Source organism: Triticum aestivum, chromosome 3D (assembly GCF_018294505.1).
Source record: "Triticum aestivum cultivar Chinese Spring chromosome 3D, IWGSC CS RefSeq v2.1, whole genome shotgun sequence".
Classification (NCBI taxonomy): Eukaryota; Viridiplantae; Streptophyta; class Magnoliopsida; order Poales; family Poaceae; genus Triticum; species Triticum aestivum.
In genome coordinates this window covers 174,613,640-174,631,489 of record NC_057802.1, presented here as the reverse complement: position 1 = coordinate 174,631,489, position 17,850 = coordinate 174,613,640, and the positions used below count along the sequence as shown (strand labels likewise).

Here is a 17,850-nt window from a genome sequence, read left to right as displayed (position 1 = left end):
GTGGGCGATATAAGTCATACTGCTTACCAGCATGTCATATTTTGGTTCAGCGGTATTGTGAGATGAAGCGGCCCGGACCGACATTACGCGTACGCTTACGCGAGACTGGTTTCACCGTTGCGAGCACTTGATGCTTAAAGGTGACCGGCGGGTGTCTGTCTCTCTCACTTTAGTTGAACCGAGTGTGGCTACGCCCGGTCCTTGCGAAGGTTAAAACAGCACCAACTTGACAAACTATCGTTGTGGTTTTGATGCATAGGTAAGAATGGTTCTTGCTAAGCCCGTAGCAGCCACGTAAAACTTGCAACAACAAAGTAGAGGACGTCTAACTTGTTTTTGCAGGGCATGTTGTGATGTGATATGGTCAAGACATGATGCTATATTTTATTGTATGAGATGATCATGTTTTGTAACCGAGTTATCGGCAACTGGCAGGAGCCATATGGTTGTCGCTTTATTGTATGAAATGCAATCGCCATGTAATTGTTTTACTTTATCACTAAGCGGTGGCGATAGTCGTAAAAGCAATAGTTGGCGAGACGACAACGATACTACGATGGAGATCAAGGTGTCGCGCCGGTGACGATGGTGATCATGACGGTGCTTCGGAGATGGAGATCACAAGCACAAGATGATGATGGCCATATCATATCACTTATATTGATTGCATGTGATGTTTATCTTTTATGCATCTTATCTTGCTTTGATTGACGGTAGCATTATAAGATGATCTTTCACTAAAATTTCAAGATAAAAGTGTTCCCCCTGAGTATGCACCGTTGCGAAAGTTCTTCGTGCTGAGACACCACGTGATGATCGGGTGTGATAGGCTCTACGTTCAAATACAACGGGTGCAAAACAGTTGCACACGCGGAATACTCAGGTTAAACTTGACGAGCCTAGCATATGCAGATATTGCCTCGGAACACTGAGACCGAAAGGTCGAGCGTGAATCATATAGTAGATATGATCAACATAGTGATGTTCACCATTGAAACTACTCCATCTCACGTGATGATCAGACATGTTTTAGTTTATATGTTTTGATGTACTGAAGGTTGTTCGGAGTCCCGGATGTGATCACGGACATGACGAGGAGTCTCGAAATGGTCGAGACATAAAGATTGATATATTAGAAGCCTATGTTTGGACATCGGAAGTGTTCCGGGTGAAATCGGGATTTTTCCGGAGTACCGGGAGGTTACCGGAACCCCCCGGTAACTTAATGGGCCTTAGTGGGCCTAGGTGGAAGAGAGGAGAGGAGGCCAGGGCAGGGCCGCGCGCCCCTCCCCCCCAGTCCGAATAGGACAAGGAGAGGGGGGCGGCGCCCCCCCCCCTTCCTTCCTCCCCTCCACCTCTTCCCCCTTTCTCTCCTAGTCCAACATGGAAAAGGGGGGGGGAGTCCTACTCCCGGTAGGAGTAGGACTCCTCCTGGCGCGCCTCTCCTCTAGGCCGGCCGAACCCCCCTTGCTCCTTTATATACGAGGGCAAGGGGGCACCTTCTAGACAGACAATTGATCAACGATCTTTTAGCCGTGTGCGGTGCCCCCCTCACCATATTACACCTCGATAATATCGTAGCGGTGCTTAGGCGAAGCCCTGCGTCGGTAGAACATCATCATCGTCACCACGCCGTCGTGCTGACAAAACTCTCCCTCAACACTCGGCTGGATCGGAGTTCGAGGGACGTCATCGAGCTGAACGTGTGCTGAACTCGGAGGTGCCGTGCGTTCGGTACTTGATCGGTCGGATCGTGAAGACGTACGACTACATCAACCGCGTTGTGTTAACGCTTCCGCTTTCGGTCTACAAGGGTACGTGGACAACACTCTCCCCTCTCGTTGCTATGCATCACCATGATCTTGCGTGTGCGTAGGAAATTTTTAAAATTATTACGTTCCCCAACAACAGCGACGCCGAATTCAAGTACCTCCACGTTTACAAGCGCATTGACAAGTGCGAGAAAGTGGGCGGAAGTCCGGCGCACCCTCGACAAGGCCAAGGAGACCTACAAGCTGGACGCGCCAACTCCGGGCGCGTCAGAAGGGCGACCGGACGGCAACAAAGGTGCCAAGAAGGGGAAACACGCCGACGCGGCCACCGCTCGAGTGCAGGAGTCCATCGAGCACTGCCTCGCCGAGGCACAGACCCGAGCAGTCCTTCGTGAAGAGAAGACCGACGCGGGGTGGTCGGCGTTGATGTCGAGCAGCGCCGCCAAGCTCGACCTACTCCGGACCAACGTCGCCGCGAAGAAGGGAAACACCTACCTGACTTTCCTGCTGGGCGGGGCAGACATGCTCCAGAGCAACGACGAGGCGTTCAAGGCGTGGTACTTGGCGGAGCGTGGCCTCATCCTGAACCAGCTTCCCTCGAGGACGCCGCCCACGCCCACGCCCCCGCCTAGCCCGAGCGATGATGCCGCCGAGACTCCCCGCAGCACAGAAGCCACGCCGACGCCGCCAAGCACAGAGACCCCGCCAAGCCCGCGCACGCCGACTCCGCCGACGCCGGAGGCCGACCTCGCCGTTTGATGCGCACGCGCGTCTTTTCTGCTTTTTATACGCCGAACTTTTCATTCGATCGCCGAACTGTGGCCGCATGATCGCCGAACCATGGCGTCTATTTTGTGAGCGGGAATGACTACGTTTGAATTTGCCGCGGGTTGGGAGGCGGCGCCTGAGGGCGTGGCTGGGAGCTAGGTCGCCCCAGAGATCGATCTAGCGCCGGTTCGCCCCAGGCCGCTCTTTTTCGGCGCCCGGGGGCTGAAGGGCTGGAGATGCTCTGAGCAGGCAGCTCCCAGCCGTGCGCCGTCTCAACTCTCAAGCGCCGCTCGCCAGCGAAACCCGATCCAAGGACAACAATACCTACTCCCAACCTTCTGTGGCGATGGCTTCAGCACTGGCGAGGAGGGCGGGAGGTTCCCCTGCGGCGGCGCTGTGGGCCGCGGCCAGGGGGTTCGCGTCGGTGGGCTCCGACATCGTCTCCGCGGCGCCCGGCGTGTCGCTGCAGAAGGCGCGGTCCTGGGACGAGGGAGTCGCCACCAAGTTCTCCACCACCCCTCTCAAGGACATCTTCCATGTACTACGCTCCCTATACTCCCCACTGTTTCCCCACGCCGCCCACCACCGCGCGCCTGTCGTCTGACCCCTTCGTGTTTCGTTGTGTCTGCTTGCTTGCAGGGGAAGAAAGTCGTCATCTTCGGGTTGCCGGTAAGCTCTCTCTAGCTCGCTGCCCTTGCCTACCAAGCTCTTCTTGCTGCTAGCTTCGGTTCATGTATGCTCGACCTTTTCGAAACCCTAATGAGTCTCAGTGGGGATTCTTCACACTAGTTGGTACTAGTACAGAATTTGTACTAGGCGGTTATGGATTGAGTTCTTGCATGCTCCATTCGCACTAGAAGTATGAGAAACTGTGAATAGGTAGGCAGGCCATTGGCTAGATCAGGAAAATTGAATGCTGAAACTTATTGTTGGACTGGGAATTAGTGTGCTTGAGCTTTGCGCTGAATGGCATTTTCGTGCCCACCGTTCAAATTCATTGACAACTCTATATCCCTAATGGATTTCTGGCTACATCCACTAGGATTGTAAGCTTGCTCCATGATGGTTCCGTGTACTGCCTTTTCCATCTCATTGATAACTATGTTGTAGACTGACTCTCTCCTGGAATGATTTATTGCTCATATTGTTGACAGCTATCTTTGCGATATATTTCAGGGCGCATACACAGGAGTATGTTCGCAGTCACATGTCCCTAGTTACAAGAACAACATTGATAAGTTGAAAGCAAAAGGGATCGACTCTGTTATCTGTGTAGCTGTAAATGATCCCTATGTGCTGAATGGATGGGCAGAAAAATTACAGGCAAAAGATGCAGTGAGTAACTACTCTCTATCTTTGTATGGAATACAATGTAGATTTAGCACAGAATAATGGAATGAAATACAGGTATTGTAGTGTGCATTGCATATTGAAGTATTGTCAACTGAGTTATGAGATAGGACTATCTTCCTTCATATTTGCATATTGTAGTGTGCATTGCATATTGTAGTTTGGCGGTACCTGTTTTGGTTTTCCTCCATGACGCATTCTTCATGATACTATACGCCCTCCCTGCTCCCTGTCACAGTCATGGTAAATGATCCATAACAGTCATGCACAAAATCATTCTCTGGTAATTTTTTCTCCTTTTTCTCTTGCTTATTTTGCCAGTCCTGGGCTTTAGTTTGCTTGCGAGCCACTTTATGAGTGCAAATTCAACTCACATGTATTTTTTCAGTTTAACTCTCATATGATCGGCTGAAATATTTCAATCTGTATTTTATGGTAATGAGGGTCAGAAATGTGTTAGAATTGTATGCATACCACCCTAGATGGTTATTGCACATAGATTTCCAAGATTTCTAGCCCATGCGATGCTATGTTAGACATTTGTCAAGAATCAAGATCATGCGAACATTTATTTTAACCATCTGCCGTGATTCTATACTATTATCAGATTGAGTTTTATGGCGACCTTGACGGGAGCTTCCACAAAAGCTTGGATCTGGAAATAGATCTCTCTGCTGCTTTGCTTGGCCGCCGCTCCCACAGGTAATTATACTTTTGCCAACTCTTCTAATATTCTTAAAAAATAATTAAGCCGTGATGTAAATGATGTCAGCTACTTAGAACCCTAATTTAGTTTATGTGGCATGCAATGCAAGCTCTCTTACTGCTGAGTTTTACATTAGTGGTTCTGTAGTTTTATAAGTTATGCCTTTGTTTATAGAATTGGATATATTGGCGCTTGATATTATGGGATTAAATTTAGAACTATACATGCTGTGAAAGGATTTTAAGCTATTTCTGGAAGACATTTTTCAGTATTAGGTAGCTTGTCTGAAAGTCAGGTAGCGTTGACTGTCAGTTTTTTTTCTTCTTGTTTTTGTTAGTCTCAATGGCATTAGTGAATTAGTGACCACCCATTTAGCAAGGGGAGATGCTGGATTTTGAATGGTTTGATGATAGGATTGTCTCAGCATGACATTGAGTAATTGTTAATTTACTCTTGTTCAGCACTGTTGAACTGTCATGACTAGAAAATCCAATGATTAAAATTTGCATGGCTGCCAATCCCAAGAAATAACTATCGCGAAACAGGACTTCCTTTAACTTCCCATGAATTGGCTGTTATTCTAAGAAATTGGCTGCATGGAGAGGTAGATACCTCTTAAGGACTCCCTTAGGTGAATCACTTCCACACCTTTTTGGAGCATAACTTGCAATAGCAATATTATCTTTCCTACTTTTGGAGTGATGGGGTTGCAGTTGGTGGTGAGTTCACATGTGGGACCACACAAATAAACAAATGCAATTCTACCCACATATGGGACTAGCAACCTTCCAAGAGACATAAATAAATAAATGTTACTTTTACTCGCCCAAAAATTCACTGCTACCCTAATATAAGAATAACACTTTCGTAGAAACGCAAATTATAAATATAAGTATGCGACTCCAACTCAAAATCATGGACTTCTTTCTAGTTTCTCTTCCAACCAATTCTTCCAGTTCTATTCTCGTAGCAGCAGAGAGCGATCAAATTGCAATTTCAACTTGGTGATAGACGTTGTCCTCCTACCTAATCCACAGTCTTGTGTATTCAACTTACTTCTCTTATCTCAAAATTCAAATTGTTATCTCCACTATAAATCTTGCAAAGGATCTACTATGGTCGCTTAAGATTCTTCAACGACCGCAATAGGATCTTTCTTATATTTTCGTTCTCTTTTTAATTGTGAACCATGCAACAGTCGCAAGACACCGTCATCTTTTGATGATCTTGTTATGACCAGCATATTAGGGGCCTAGCCCAGTTAGTTGTGGCCCAGTTTATCTTATCGTTATTAGGGGCTTAGCCCAATTATCTTACTAGGAGGATTATATAAACTCGTGTAAGGACCCGTTTTGGGATTAAGCAAGAAGCAATCATATTTGCTCGGCTTCCTTAGGGAGCCGGGAGACCTAACCCTAGCCACCGCCCCTGCGCTCTCTCTCTCTCGCGCGCACACGCAACGACGGCACCCCAGCGCCGCCGACCACGCCATCCCTCCTTCCACCCCTACAACCTGAGTGACCTGGTAGGGATCCGGTTCCTACCAGATCTCCTAAGCCAGTGGCAACTCCTTGTCCTTTTTATGGCTTCGTAGCAATGCACACGCATTGTGCTAGTGTTGCAAACAAAGAACAAGTCAGCAAGTTGCATACATGGATAGGTGCCTAGGTCTATATGTCATTTGTTTCGTTTTGGCAAACTGGAACATTCTTCAGCATGCCCGCAAAAGAAAAGAAAAGGAACATGCTTTAGCAGCATCCAGCATTTTTGAGCTCTCCCTAGTGAGAATTTTGTTGAAATGCTGATCCGCCATGCGGTGAGAATGCTATGTTTATCTTTGTTGCTAATAAAAGAGTGATGCATATCCATTCTTGAGCACTGCATCACTGTTCGAACCTCTTCCTTTCATTAGTAGAATGTGGTGGAAGTGGAAGTACTTACTGTTCATGATGATATATAGACTGGTGTATTGGTAACTGATTGATTTTTTTCTTTTCTTTTGACCTGTACCATTTTAGGTGGTCAGCCTTTGTCGACGATGGGAAGATCAAGGCTTTCAACGTTGAGAAAGCCCCTTCCGACTTCAAGGTTTCTGGTGCTGAGGTTATCTTGGATCAAATCTGAGCTAATCGGTGCTCTGTTTTGCTTTTGTGAAGCGAATAAGTGACAGCTCGAGAATCTGTGTGAAGATGTTGCTGTCTGTCGTGCTAGTTCCAGAACAGTCATTTTGCTGCTGCAAATCTTTCTTTCTTTTGTTCCAGAACAGTCATCGAATTAGTCACCGGTTCGTGTATGCGACAGTTTCTGTTATTCACGTTTGATGAAGAGGTGTGTTCGCGTGCAGGTAATGTGAGAATGAGCGGGTGATTATTTTGTCCTCTCGTTGTCGCATTGGCTGAACTGGTTTTGGATCATATAACATACGCAGATTGAACACTAGTAATTTGCTGGTTAGTCTGTTCAAACGCAAGATGAGACATTTAAGGCCTGTTCGGAGTCCCTCCCGGAGCGGACCGAGCAGTAGATTAAAATGTTGGAGCGAGCAAACAGTAGCTCCGTAGATCCTGGTATTTCAAGGAGCGGTGGTTTGCCGAACGGGCTCTTAGGTCCTGTTCGGGAACCGTCCAGCTCCGTCGAATATAGGAGTGGACGGAGCGCCACTTTGGCTACTCCCAGAAAATACACTAGGGGGCGCTCCGCTCTAGAGCAGAGCCGCGGAGCCGGAGAGCTGCCGAACAGGCTCTTAGTCTAGCGGATTTGCATATTCATCTGTTAGGCAGCTTCCATGAGCCTTCCATGTGAAGGCAAGATATTTTCTGGGTTGTTCGGTGCTGGGAGGCTCAGCCAAGAGTTGGTGCACATGGCAAAGTATTTTTCTAGTATAAAGGAGTTTGACCTACTGAATGAAGTTTTAATCGAAACGAGAACATGATCTGAGAACGACCCGTGTGTCAAGGGAAGTTGTCCGTAAATGTCCACCACGCGGTCCAGACATGTCGAGCGGTTCAACGCCGTCTCAAATGTCCATGGAGCAGTCGCACATCCGGATTTCATCAAACCGGAAGTAAAGCTGGCAGAGGTTTGAGGGAGTCCAGACAGCCGCCGTAGAACACCGAACACCTGTCCCACACAAAACCCCATCTCGGGGCTCTTTTCCTCCACTCAGTCCCTTCCCCTTGCTCTACTTTGGCTGCCGCCCAGTTCTAGTCGGACCACCGCTGCTCCACCTAGGCGTCTCGTACTTTGCCATCGTTGCATCCCCTTACCCGTTCGTGCCCATGTATCGTGTGCCCCCTTCCGACGCCGTTCATGGCAGACACCACACCCGACAAGTGTTCGGTCAAATGCCATTGAGACTTTTTTGACTTTCTCCTTGTTTAACATGGAGTAAACATGATGTCGGGTTACTCCATGATGGAGGACGTATTGTTGTGTGACGCGTGGTAGGCCACAAGCGCGGGGTTTGTAGGCATGAAGAAAACAGGTACCAAATTTTGGCAACATGTGCATTTTTGGTTTCATGAGTACAAGCACCCCGCGACATTTGGATGTGATAAACGATCGCAGTGCGAAGTTGCTACTCCGCCGGTTGCATACCATTTCAAACTCCGTCATAAAGTTTTGAAGTGCCATTGCACAAGTGGAGACAAGGTAGCCACCAGAAGCGTCAATCATGGAGATCGTAAGTTCTGTTTCTTGTTTCTCCAGGGGTTAGTCAATTTATTTATTCACTCAATGTTGTAACTTGACGATCACGTCATTGTATAGCCCGGACGTGCAACCACGGTGTACTATAGAACGGAGGGCAAGCCCTTCACATTGATTCATTGTTGGATGAAGCTCGAGGCGCATCCCAATTGGGAGAACATGTGGCGATAAAGAAGGTTAAACTCAAGGAGGGAAGGAAGCTGAAGCCTGCAAGAAAGGACTCCAGGAAGCGTAGAGCTGAAGAATCTTGCGAATGCAGATTAATATTGATTCTTAAATTCTTTCCCATGCCATTGATCATGACATTTGTTGATTCTTACGATGTTATCTTTCTTTTGAGAATATTTCTTCAAATTTCTCGTATTTTAAAGTCTCGTATTGCCCACAGCCTGTTACAATTTTGCCAAGTTCGTTCCCCACCACTCGTCCATGAAATATAATCCTGCATACTTTTCGTGCTCCCTTACTAGAGCCAGTTTGTCTATGATGTGTGGTGGGTACACATGTGCAAGGCTGTTTGGAATTTTTTGCTCTTTTTAATAGAAAATTAGATTCATCATTACCTTGCAATCTTTGATGTGAGAAAACTCTAGATCTCACTAAGGCCTATGCTTTTTCACTGAGGCCTATGGTTCACCCCAACGACAAAACACCAGGATGATCTTGAGTTTCAGCGTATCCACGCTCTAAAACTTAGCTAAATACATATTTCCAACTTTTCTCTGGTGCTCCGGTGGTGCCGATCCACTGCAACCCTTCCCCGCCACGACAATGACTTCTTAGACTGGCTCTCATCTACTGTTCTAGGCATGCTCACTTGTGTTCGACCCGGACTTGCCGCCCTCCTCATCCTTACTTCATGGCGCATTTGTAAGCACCACAATGGCTACGTCTTCATCATGGTGGCTGATCTGAATCATCAAGGAGGAAGCTTGCTCTTGGGTTCGTTCGGGAGCTTTAGGACTAGCACATCTGACCCCCGAATGCAGGCGATTGTTTTTCGGGGCCACACACCCCTTTGTTCTTTTAGTGCTGGCAGTCACACATGCTTGTGTGATGCCTTATGTACTTATTGTACCCTAACTCTTTTATCAATGAAATGATACTCAAAGCTTTTTTGTATTTGCGATAACATATTTCCAAGTTCCAAAAATAAATCCAAAAATCCATGCAAATAGGCATCAAGTTGAAACTTACTCATGTAAATTTTACAAGATAATATGATGTCTTGCGAACTGAATAGAAAATTGAGGAAACAAGAATACTACTCAAATGTAGTGGGAAAAAAACCATATCTTATGAACCAAATAACATCTCTTTTATTATAGCATTTGAGATACATGTTATTTTATTTCCTATACTTTCCTATTAATATGATATTTCTATCCAATAAACTAAAGGAAGCCCTATTTTATGTTGGCACCCTTTGGCTTTGCCCAGGGATGGATTTCGATGATTATGAGATGTGTCACAACTGTAAATTATTCAGTAAAGCTTAATGGGGGGTGTTACATTTGAGCAGGTTAACCCCCAATGTCCGATCTGTATGGGAGGGGCTGAGGATATGCGACATTTAATGTTTACATGCCAACGAGCAAAAGAAGTTTGGCGTTCTTTGGGTCTTTGGGAGATCATTGACACTTGAAGGAGATGGTCGCAGTCGGGCTTTCTATATCTCGTGGCAGTGGCGCCAGGCTGTCAAGTGCGAGTATGTTGTACCAGCTCCGAGTTCTGCTTTTGCGATTCATGCAATACAGTTAAAGTTCAACATCGCAACAAGATCTTCTGAACCACATGAATTGATAAGGAAGACACCTTCAAGTAAGAGCTACAAGTTGAATATAGATTCCTCCTACTTTGAGAGTGGTTCGGGAGCAGTTGACTGAGATGATAAAGGAGAGGCTGTAGTAGGGACAACGATGATGCTTACCCACCTATTAGACCCGACCACGGCTGAGTCTATTGCGCTTCGAGAGGCCTTGAGCTGGTGGAGAGCTTAGGTTGTGTACGGGTGATTGTGGAATCAGTCTCTTTCGAACTCATCCAAGCATGTGGAACCCTACATGCCTACACGGTGGTTTTAGCAGATTTTGTTTCCAAAAGGCACAAATAATTGGAAGTATCTCTTTCCAGCATTGTCTGAGGGAGACGAATATGATGACACATAATTTATCAAAACATGCTCTCGAAACAATGCAGGATTTGTTTTGGGACATAGACCCCCTAGCATTATACTATCATTAAGCTGAAATAAAATGATCCAGTGGGCGTTCTCCCCTAAAGAAACATTTGAGCAGGTAAGGTCGTCATTGTAGCGGCTGGCCTAAGTCTCTCTACGCATGGAGACCCCACCTGTCAGTGGCTCCACGCAGAAGTTAAATAGCACAAAAGAGTGCCGCCAGGAAGGAAGCCTGCAAGTTCCATATCGTCGCTGCTTACCAACTGGCATCATCAGCTGATTACAGCACTAGTGTCCCATAAAAAGGTGCACATCCGTTCGGAGAAATCAGATTTGGCGCTCGGGTGCTCTGCTGTTTCGCGGACATGGCCAAGAAAGGGATCCAGTATGTCGTGGTCAGCGCTCTCTTCTCTTCTCCATTTTCTTTCTCTTGTTGGCTCGATTAAGAACTGATGTTCACATTGGTCTCGTCGCAGGTGGATGCCTTCACGGCCGAGCCGTTCAAGGGCCACCCGGCCGCGGTATGTTTCCTCGAGGACGACGCCGCCGCCCCCACGGGGGATGGGCGGTGGATGCAGTCCGTCGCCGTCGAGTTCAACCAGTCCCAGACCGCCTTCCTCTCCCGCGACTCCTCCTCCCTCGCAGCCGGCGCCGCCATCCCGCGGTTCCACCTCCGCTGGTTCACCACCGTCACCGAGGTCGCCGCCTAGCTTCCCATCTGAACACCCGTTGATTTCGCACCATTCCCATTTCATTTCTTGCAGTTGATTCACACCTGCGCCATCGTTTCCAATTCTCAGGTCGCGCTCTGCGGGCACGCGACGCTGGCGACCGCCCACTTCCTGTTCACGGCCATCCTCGGGGAGCGCCATGGAGTGGTCGAGTTTGCGACCAAGTCCGGCATCCTGACCGCCAAGAAGGTTCCTGCACCGGAGACGGAGGAGCAGGGGAAGCTGTTCATTGAGCTGAACTTCCCCATGAGTGATTACGTGGGTTGCGACCCCGCCGACGAGCTGCTGTCCATCCCGGAGACGCTCAACGGCGCGTCCGTCGTCAGTGTTCACAAATCGTTGACCACCACCGACTTCATTGTACTGTCTTTCACCTTACCCCTTCGCCCTTTCTGTTCTACCACCTGCATAAACATAGTACGGTAGTACAGTATTTCCTAACTTGAAAGGTAAGGGGGTGTTTATTTCCAGAGACTTTTTGTGTAGGGACTAGAAAAAGTTCCTCTTAAAGACTTTTTAACCAAACAGGAGGGACTACTAGTGACTAAAAATTACTTTTTAGGACTAAATGAAGAAGACTCTTGGGGGTGTTTGGTTCAGGGACTTAAAAGTCCCTAAAAAGTCCTTAGGAACCAAACGGGAGGGACTTTTTCTACAGGGACTAGAAAAAGACTCTACTAGAGAGTCTTTTGATTAGTCCCTGGGGCTAGAAAAAGTCCTAGGACTTCTGAACCGAACACCCCCTTAAGGAGAGTCTTTTTTGAAACTTTTTCAACAATGCCCCTCCTTGCACCCATTGCCCCGCCACCCCATGGTGTTGTTTGGTTGTTATTTTTCTATATACTAGGGGTTGTCAGCATTAATCTTGATCGTGTAGTTAGAACGCCTGGGAGCTGTGGCTGTTAGTAGCGGCCGTTGGAGTTCGTTGGAGGCAGCCGCGTCGTGCGCGCGGCCGGAGCTGCATGGAGTTTGTTCGTGGGTTAGTTAGTGCCCGGGTGTGATGCGTGCATGCATTGGTTAGTGGCTGTGTGGTAGCCGGGTAATGCGTGCGTGCGTGTAGTGGGTGTGCACAAGCCTGGGTATAAAAGCCCTCCCGTGTATTGATGTAAAGTGCGCCGGTATGAGCCGAGCCTAGGAGCCAGAGATGAGGTAGTCTCCGCCGGGACTGTGGTATGCGCCCGGTCAGCTGTGAGAGAGCTCATCTGGGTAGGCTGCGGTGTGCTGCTGCGTCCGGGTATGTGCCTAGTATAGTGGGGCCGTTCGTGCGGCGGAGGCGTTTGTGCGCCGGAAAAATTGTGTGCTCCATCTTCCACCTTCGTTTGTGCGAGTGAGAGAAAGAGAGCGGCAACAACATTTGGTATCATGAGCTTGGTTGTCTTGGGCGGGGTTGGCCGTGCCGGAGGCGTGCCGGTGGTGACGGCATTCGCCGGCGTCTGCGCGAAGCTTCGGGCCGTGTATCGGCCTATGGAGGTGCGCGGTGCTGCGGCTATCATGGTGGACGCGGAGGTGGCGCGCGGTGAGTCCGCGACGAGCGCGGCGGACATGGAGGCCAGGGTGGCACGGACGCGGTGTGCGGCGAGCGCGTGACGACAACGACCCGCGGCGGTGGCGATTGGCGTCACCGCGCCAGGTCGAGCCTGCGGCCTACGTCAGTGGCGAGAGGTGCAGCAACTCCGGCGACGACGACATGCGGCGAGTCCAGACATGGTGGTGGCACACGGCGTCGTGACGGCATGAAGGTGCTGCTCGGCGGCGGAGCGCGCGGTGCGAGGGCCGTGGAGGTGTGTAGTGGCGTCGGGCGGAGGCGTACAAGGCGACGGCCGACGACGATCCATGTCAAAATTATGGGGGAAATTGTCAGCATTAATCTTGATCGTGTAGTTAGATCGGCTGGGAGCTGTGACTGTTAGTAGCGGCCGTTGGAGTTCATTGGAGGCAGCCGCGTCGTGCGCACGGCCGGAGCTGCATGGAGTTTGTTCGTGGGTTAGTTAGTGCCTGGGTGTGATGCGTGCATGCATTGGTTAGTGGCTGTGTGGTAGCCGGGTAATGCGTGCGTGCGTGTAGCGGGTGTGCACAAGCCTGGGTATAAAAGCCCTCCCGTGTATTGATGTAAAGTGCGCCGGTATGAGCCGAGCCTAGGAGCCAGAGATGAGGTAGTCTCCGCCGGGACTGTGGTATGCGCCCGGTCTGCTGTGAGAAGGCTCCTCTGGGTAGGCTGCGGTGTGTTGCTGCGTCCGGGTATGTGCCTAGTATAGTGGGGCCGTTCGTGCGGCCGAGGCGCCGTTCGTGCGGCGGAGGCGTTTGTGCGCTTGAAAAATTATGTGCTCCATCTTCCATCTTCGTTTGTGCGAATGAGAGAAAGAGAGCGGCAACAATAAAGGTAACATGGTCTTTTACATGTCATGGAGGGACTAGGGACTTTTTAGTCCCTGGAAACAGGAAAGAACTTTTTAAAGACTAGGAACTTTTTGGTTGGAACTAGAAAAAGTCCTAGGACTTATGAAACAAACAGGGCCTAAGACCCGTATTATAACCAAAAGATCTGGCATGCCTTTCAGGTCAAACTTTCATCAGGGAAAGAGGTCGCCGATCTCCTTCCTAACATCGAAGAAATCAGAAAATGTGCAGGCAGAGGTGTGATTGTGACAGGGCCGGCACCTCCTGGATCGGGTTACGACTTCTTCTCACGTTTCTTCTGCCCAAAATTTGGGATTGATGAGGTAACACAGCAACCTCTATACCAAGTTGAATACATATAAATAGTGAAGCTCGATGAACTTCCTCATTGATAGATACCCCAAAACTGTCTTCAATACCATTGCAGGATCCTGTATGTGGCAGTGCACATTGTGTTTTGGCACCCTATTGGGGTGAAAAGCTGGGGAAACAAAAATTGATAGCGTTTCAGGTAATGTTGTTGAATATGTTTTCGACAAGTGAATTATCGTTCACTGATCCGTTTATGCTGCAATGGCGCTCAATCAATCAAACTATCACGTTGGTTTTCATTTGTACTGTGCATTTCATCACCAGGCATCTCCAAGGAGTGGAACACTATACCTGGAGCTGGATGTTGCAGATAAGAGGGTGCTGATTCAGGGAGAAGCTGTTACCATCATGAGTGGGACGCTCTTCGCCTAGCTAGCATAATGACATCTACTCAAGGCACGACCATTTGTGGACTTGAACTATGAACTATGGCGAGATAGTTATATTTGCTGCAATGTGCTGGTCTAACACTGAATCGACCAGTTTATGGGAATAAAATGGTTGTAGCATTGTAACAAGGTCAGGCAGAACAAGCTGAAGCTGCATTGTAGCATCCGGCTATTACACCTCTTCGTAGTGATAATTTTTTTGAAGTGTTGACCCACCATGCACCCGGCTATTACACCTCTCCGTAGTGATAATTTTATTGAAGTGTTGACCCACCATGCACCCGGCTGTTACACCTCTTCGTAACGACCTAACTCCTCCCGTGACCCCTGCGTCGCCTCCCCGCGGCGGCGGGGGGAACCCAGCCGCGCCGCCACGGCCCCCTCCCCACCTCGCCCCACCTCCTCGCCACCAACGGAGGAGCGGCTGGCGAAGCCGTGCTGGCTCCCAGGAAGGTGGCGGCGGGGCACCTCGGCTGGCCTGCGCTGTGCCACCTCTACCCCTTTTCCCGTCGACCTCCGCTGCGCACCGGCGCCGGCGTGCCTCCAGCGGCTCCCCCACCCCCCGGCCCCCGCCCGCCCCCTTCCTGTCGGGCTCCGGCTGCCCCTGGACTTCGCCGGCGCGATCTCCCTCCTCCCCGCCTTCCGTGCTAGATCCATGGCGGCCACCAGCACCCCTGCTGCTGCCGGCGCCAGATCCCGGGAGGACGGGGCCGGGGCTTCTTGGCCGGGCTGGCCGGCCCTAGGAGCGCCACGGTGGCGCTCTCCCATCCCGCAGGCTGCGGCCATGCCTCCGGGGCGGCGGTCCATCTCGTTGGTTGCGGTGGTTGCCCGGCAGCGGCTGCCTCCTACAGCGCGCTGGCCGGGTGTGTGGCATGCCTGCGAGCTCCCTTCGCCCTCCCCATACCCTGTAGGTGCGGCTTCGTCACTGACGGCTATGGACCTGCACCCTCCTCCGGTATCCATGGTTGGCCATTGCGGCTCCAGATCTGGCGCTCCCCGCGTCCGAGCTGCGTCAACTTCCGGCTCATTCGGCTTGTCGGTGCCTCGGCAGCTCCGCAAACACCCCCTGCAGGCGTCCGTGGTTGGTCGACATCCACCGCGGTGCGGCTTCGACTCTGGCGTGCCTGTGGAGCTGCGCCCCCTTCCATCTCCTTCAGCTTGCCGGGCGTCCCTGCAGGTTCGATCCCGGCAGCCCGGATCTGTGCTCCTCTCCGGATCTTGGCTCGTTCGGGTCTTCGGCCACCGTTGCACCCCTTCACTTTTCCGCGCCGGCTGCCCTGTTGAACGTGACATATCTTGTATTGCTATTCCTATCTTCTCTAGCCTTGTAAAGTTGACTTTCAGAGATATGGTAGGATTAGTTTCCTTGTCACCCAAGACATCCTGTGTATATATTGTAACCTACTCCATGGAACACAATGAGTTGCATCCTACACCTTTCTACATGGTATCAGTTTACCCTACGATCTTCATCGCTTCCGCCTTGCGCCGCCGCTGCCGCCGCATCTCCTTGTAGCCGCCACCGCGCCACCTCAACCCTAGGCCGCCGCCGCATCTCCCGCAGCCGCAGCCACTGCAACTCACCCAACCCCGCCGCCGCCGCTTCTCTCCCGTAGCAGCCGCCGCACCCCTCCCAAAACCCTAAACCCGCCGCTGCCTCTCCTCGCAGCCGCCACCCTCCCTTCCCCTCCCACGCAGCCGCTGCCTTCCGCCGCTGCCATCTTCTCCCTCCACCACCTCCCAAAACCCTAACCGCACCACGCTCCTCCTCCACCATGTCTCGCTCCAAGGTCGACCCCTCTGACGCCGGCTCCTTTGCCGGTGCCATGTTCACCTCGGATCGTCTCAATGAGCTCCACATCAAGGATCATGTGCACGTCATCCTCGACCTCGACTCGCCGTCCTACAACGCATGGCGCACGTACTTTGCGCTTTTGTTCCGCTCCTACCGTCTCATCGAACACGTTGATGGGAGCGTCGACTTCCGCGACATGAAGGACGATGACGAGTGGCTTGCCGTGGACGCCTGCATCATCAAGTGGCTCTTCCTCACCATCTCTCCAGGCCTCTTCAACATGGTGAACTCCCGTGAGCCCTCGGCGTACGCCATGTGGACACGGCTGTGCGATCTCTTCCTCGACAATCAGCTCCAACGCTGTGTCTTTCTCCAAGGTGAATTCTTCACTATGCAGCAAAATGATCTTTCGATCGATGAAATACTCCTCACCAACCTCCTTTGGGGCCTCCACCCCGACCTCGGCCAATCCGCCGCCAACCTCTCCCTCGTCACGCCAACGTACGCGAAGGCGGTCACGTACCTTCGTATGGAGGAGAAGCGCCTCCGCCACTCCGCCCGGCAGGCCACCCACGCTGCTCTTCACGTTGGCGTCGCCGCCGGCCACGGTGCTTCCCCAACTCAGCCGGGGCCGCGCGCGTCTGCTCCTGCCCCGCCACCCGCGCCTGCGGTTGTTCGCGGCTTTGCACAACATGCCGGCGTTGATTTCTCAGAGACCTTCTCTCCGGTTGTCAAACCCGCCACGATTCGTGTTGTTCTTCAGCTCGCTGCATCTCGTCATTGGCCTGTTCATCAGCTCGACATCAACAACGCCTTTCTTTATGGTCATCTCCAGGAGCGTGTTCTCTGTCAGCAGCCTACTGGTTTTGTTGATCCCACTCGGCCTGATGATGTCTGCTTGCTCTCACGGTCTCTATATGGTCTGAAACAGGCGCCTCGTGCTTGGTATCAACGCATTGCAGCATTCCTCACTGCTCTTGGGTTTCGTAGCACCACCTCGGACACATCGCCATTTGTGCTTCATCGAGCTGATCATGTCGCCATGCTTCTCTTGTATGTTGACGATATTGTCATCACCGCCTCTCGCGCGGATCTACTTCGCGACATCATCGGTCGTCTTGGTTCTGAGTTTCGGCTGAAGGACTTGGGCGCATTGCACTTCTTCCTCGGCATTAATGTGCGACGTGATGCCTCCGGATTCTTTCTTCATCAAGGACAATATGCTCTTGATCTCCTGGATCGTGCTGGTATGACCGACTGCAAGCCTGCTGCCACTCTTGCCGAGGCCAAGCCGAAGCTTTCTGCTACTGCTGGGCAACCTGCCACTGATGCCGCTCTCTACAGCAGTATTGTTGGTGCTCTTCAGTACCTCGCGCTCACCAGACCAGACATTCAGTTTGCGGTGCAGCAAGTTTGCTTGCATATGCACTCGCCCCGTGATGTTCACTAGTCTCTGGTCAAGCGCATTCTTCGGTATATTCGTGGCACACCGACCTTCAGACTTCGTCTTCGCGCCTCCGCCTCCACCGAGCTGCTTGCTTACACTGATGCAGATTGGGCTGGTTGTCCTGACACTTGACGCTCCACGTCCGGATATTGTGTCTTCTTCGGTGATTCTCTCATCTCTTGGTCCTCCAAGCGGCAGCCCACCGTCTCCCGCTCGAGTGCTGAGGCCGAGTACCG

The 17,850-nt window shown here is 50.9% G+C and overlaps 2 protein-coding genes across 3 annotated transcripts; both read left to right on the top strand.

Annotated features, from left to right (window-relative positions):
- The first annotated feature begins 2,746 nt into the window (after positions 1-2,746).
- LOC123078126 (peroxiredoxin-2F, mitochondrial) lies at positions 2,747-6,974 on the top strand. Of its 2 annotated transcripts, XM_044500532.1 has the most exons (5): positions 2,758-3,078; positions 3,180-3,209; positions 3,717-3,875; positions 4,498-4,592; positions 6,615-6,974. In XM_044500532.1, exons 1-5 carry the CDS (start codon positions 2,887-2,889, stop codon positions 6,718-6,720), a joined length of 582 nt encoding a protein of 193 aa, XP_044356467.1. In that variant the 5' UTR covers positions 2,758-2,886; the 3' UTR covers positions 6,721-6,974. The 2 variants fall into 2 exon arrangements, with proteins under 2 accessions (XP_044356468.1, XP_044356467.1); XM_044500533.1 differs by lacking the exon at positions 3,180-3,209 and having other exon boundaries at positions 2,747-3,078.
- Positions 6,975-10,716: 3,742 nt separating this feature from the next.
- Positions 10,717-14,544, top strand: LOC123078125 (uncharacterized isomerase BH0283). Its single transcript, XM_044500531.1, has 6 exons — positions 10,717-10,878; positions 10,960-11,181; positions 11,284-11,574; positions 13,773-13,934; positions 14,039-14,122; positions 14,248-14,544. The coding sequence occupies exons 1-6, from the start codon at positions 10,849-10,851 to the stop codon at positions 14,353-14,355; spliced, it is 897 nt and encodes a 298-aa protein (XP_044356466.1). The 5' UTR covers positions 10,717-10,848; the 3' UTR covers positions 14,356-14,544.
- Positions 14,545-17,850: the final 3,306 nt, after the last annotated feature.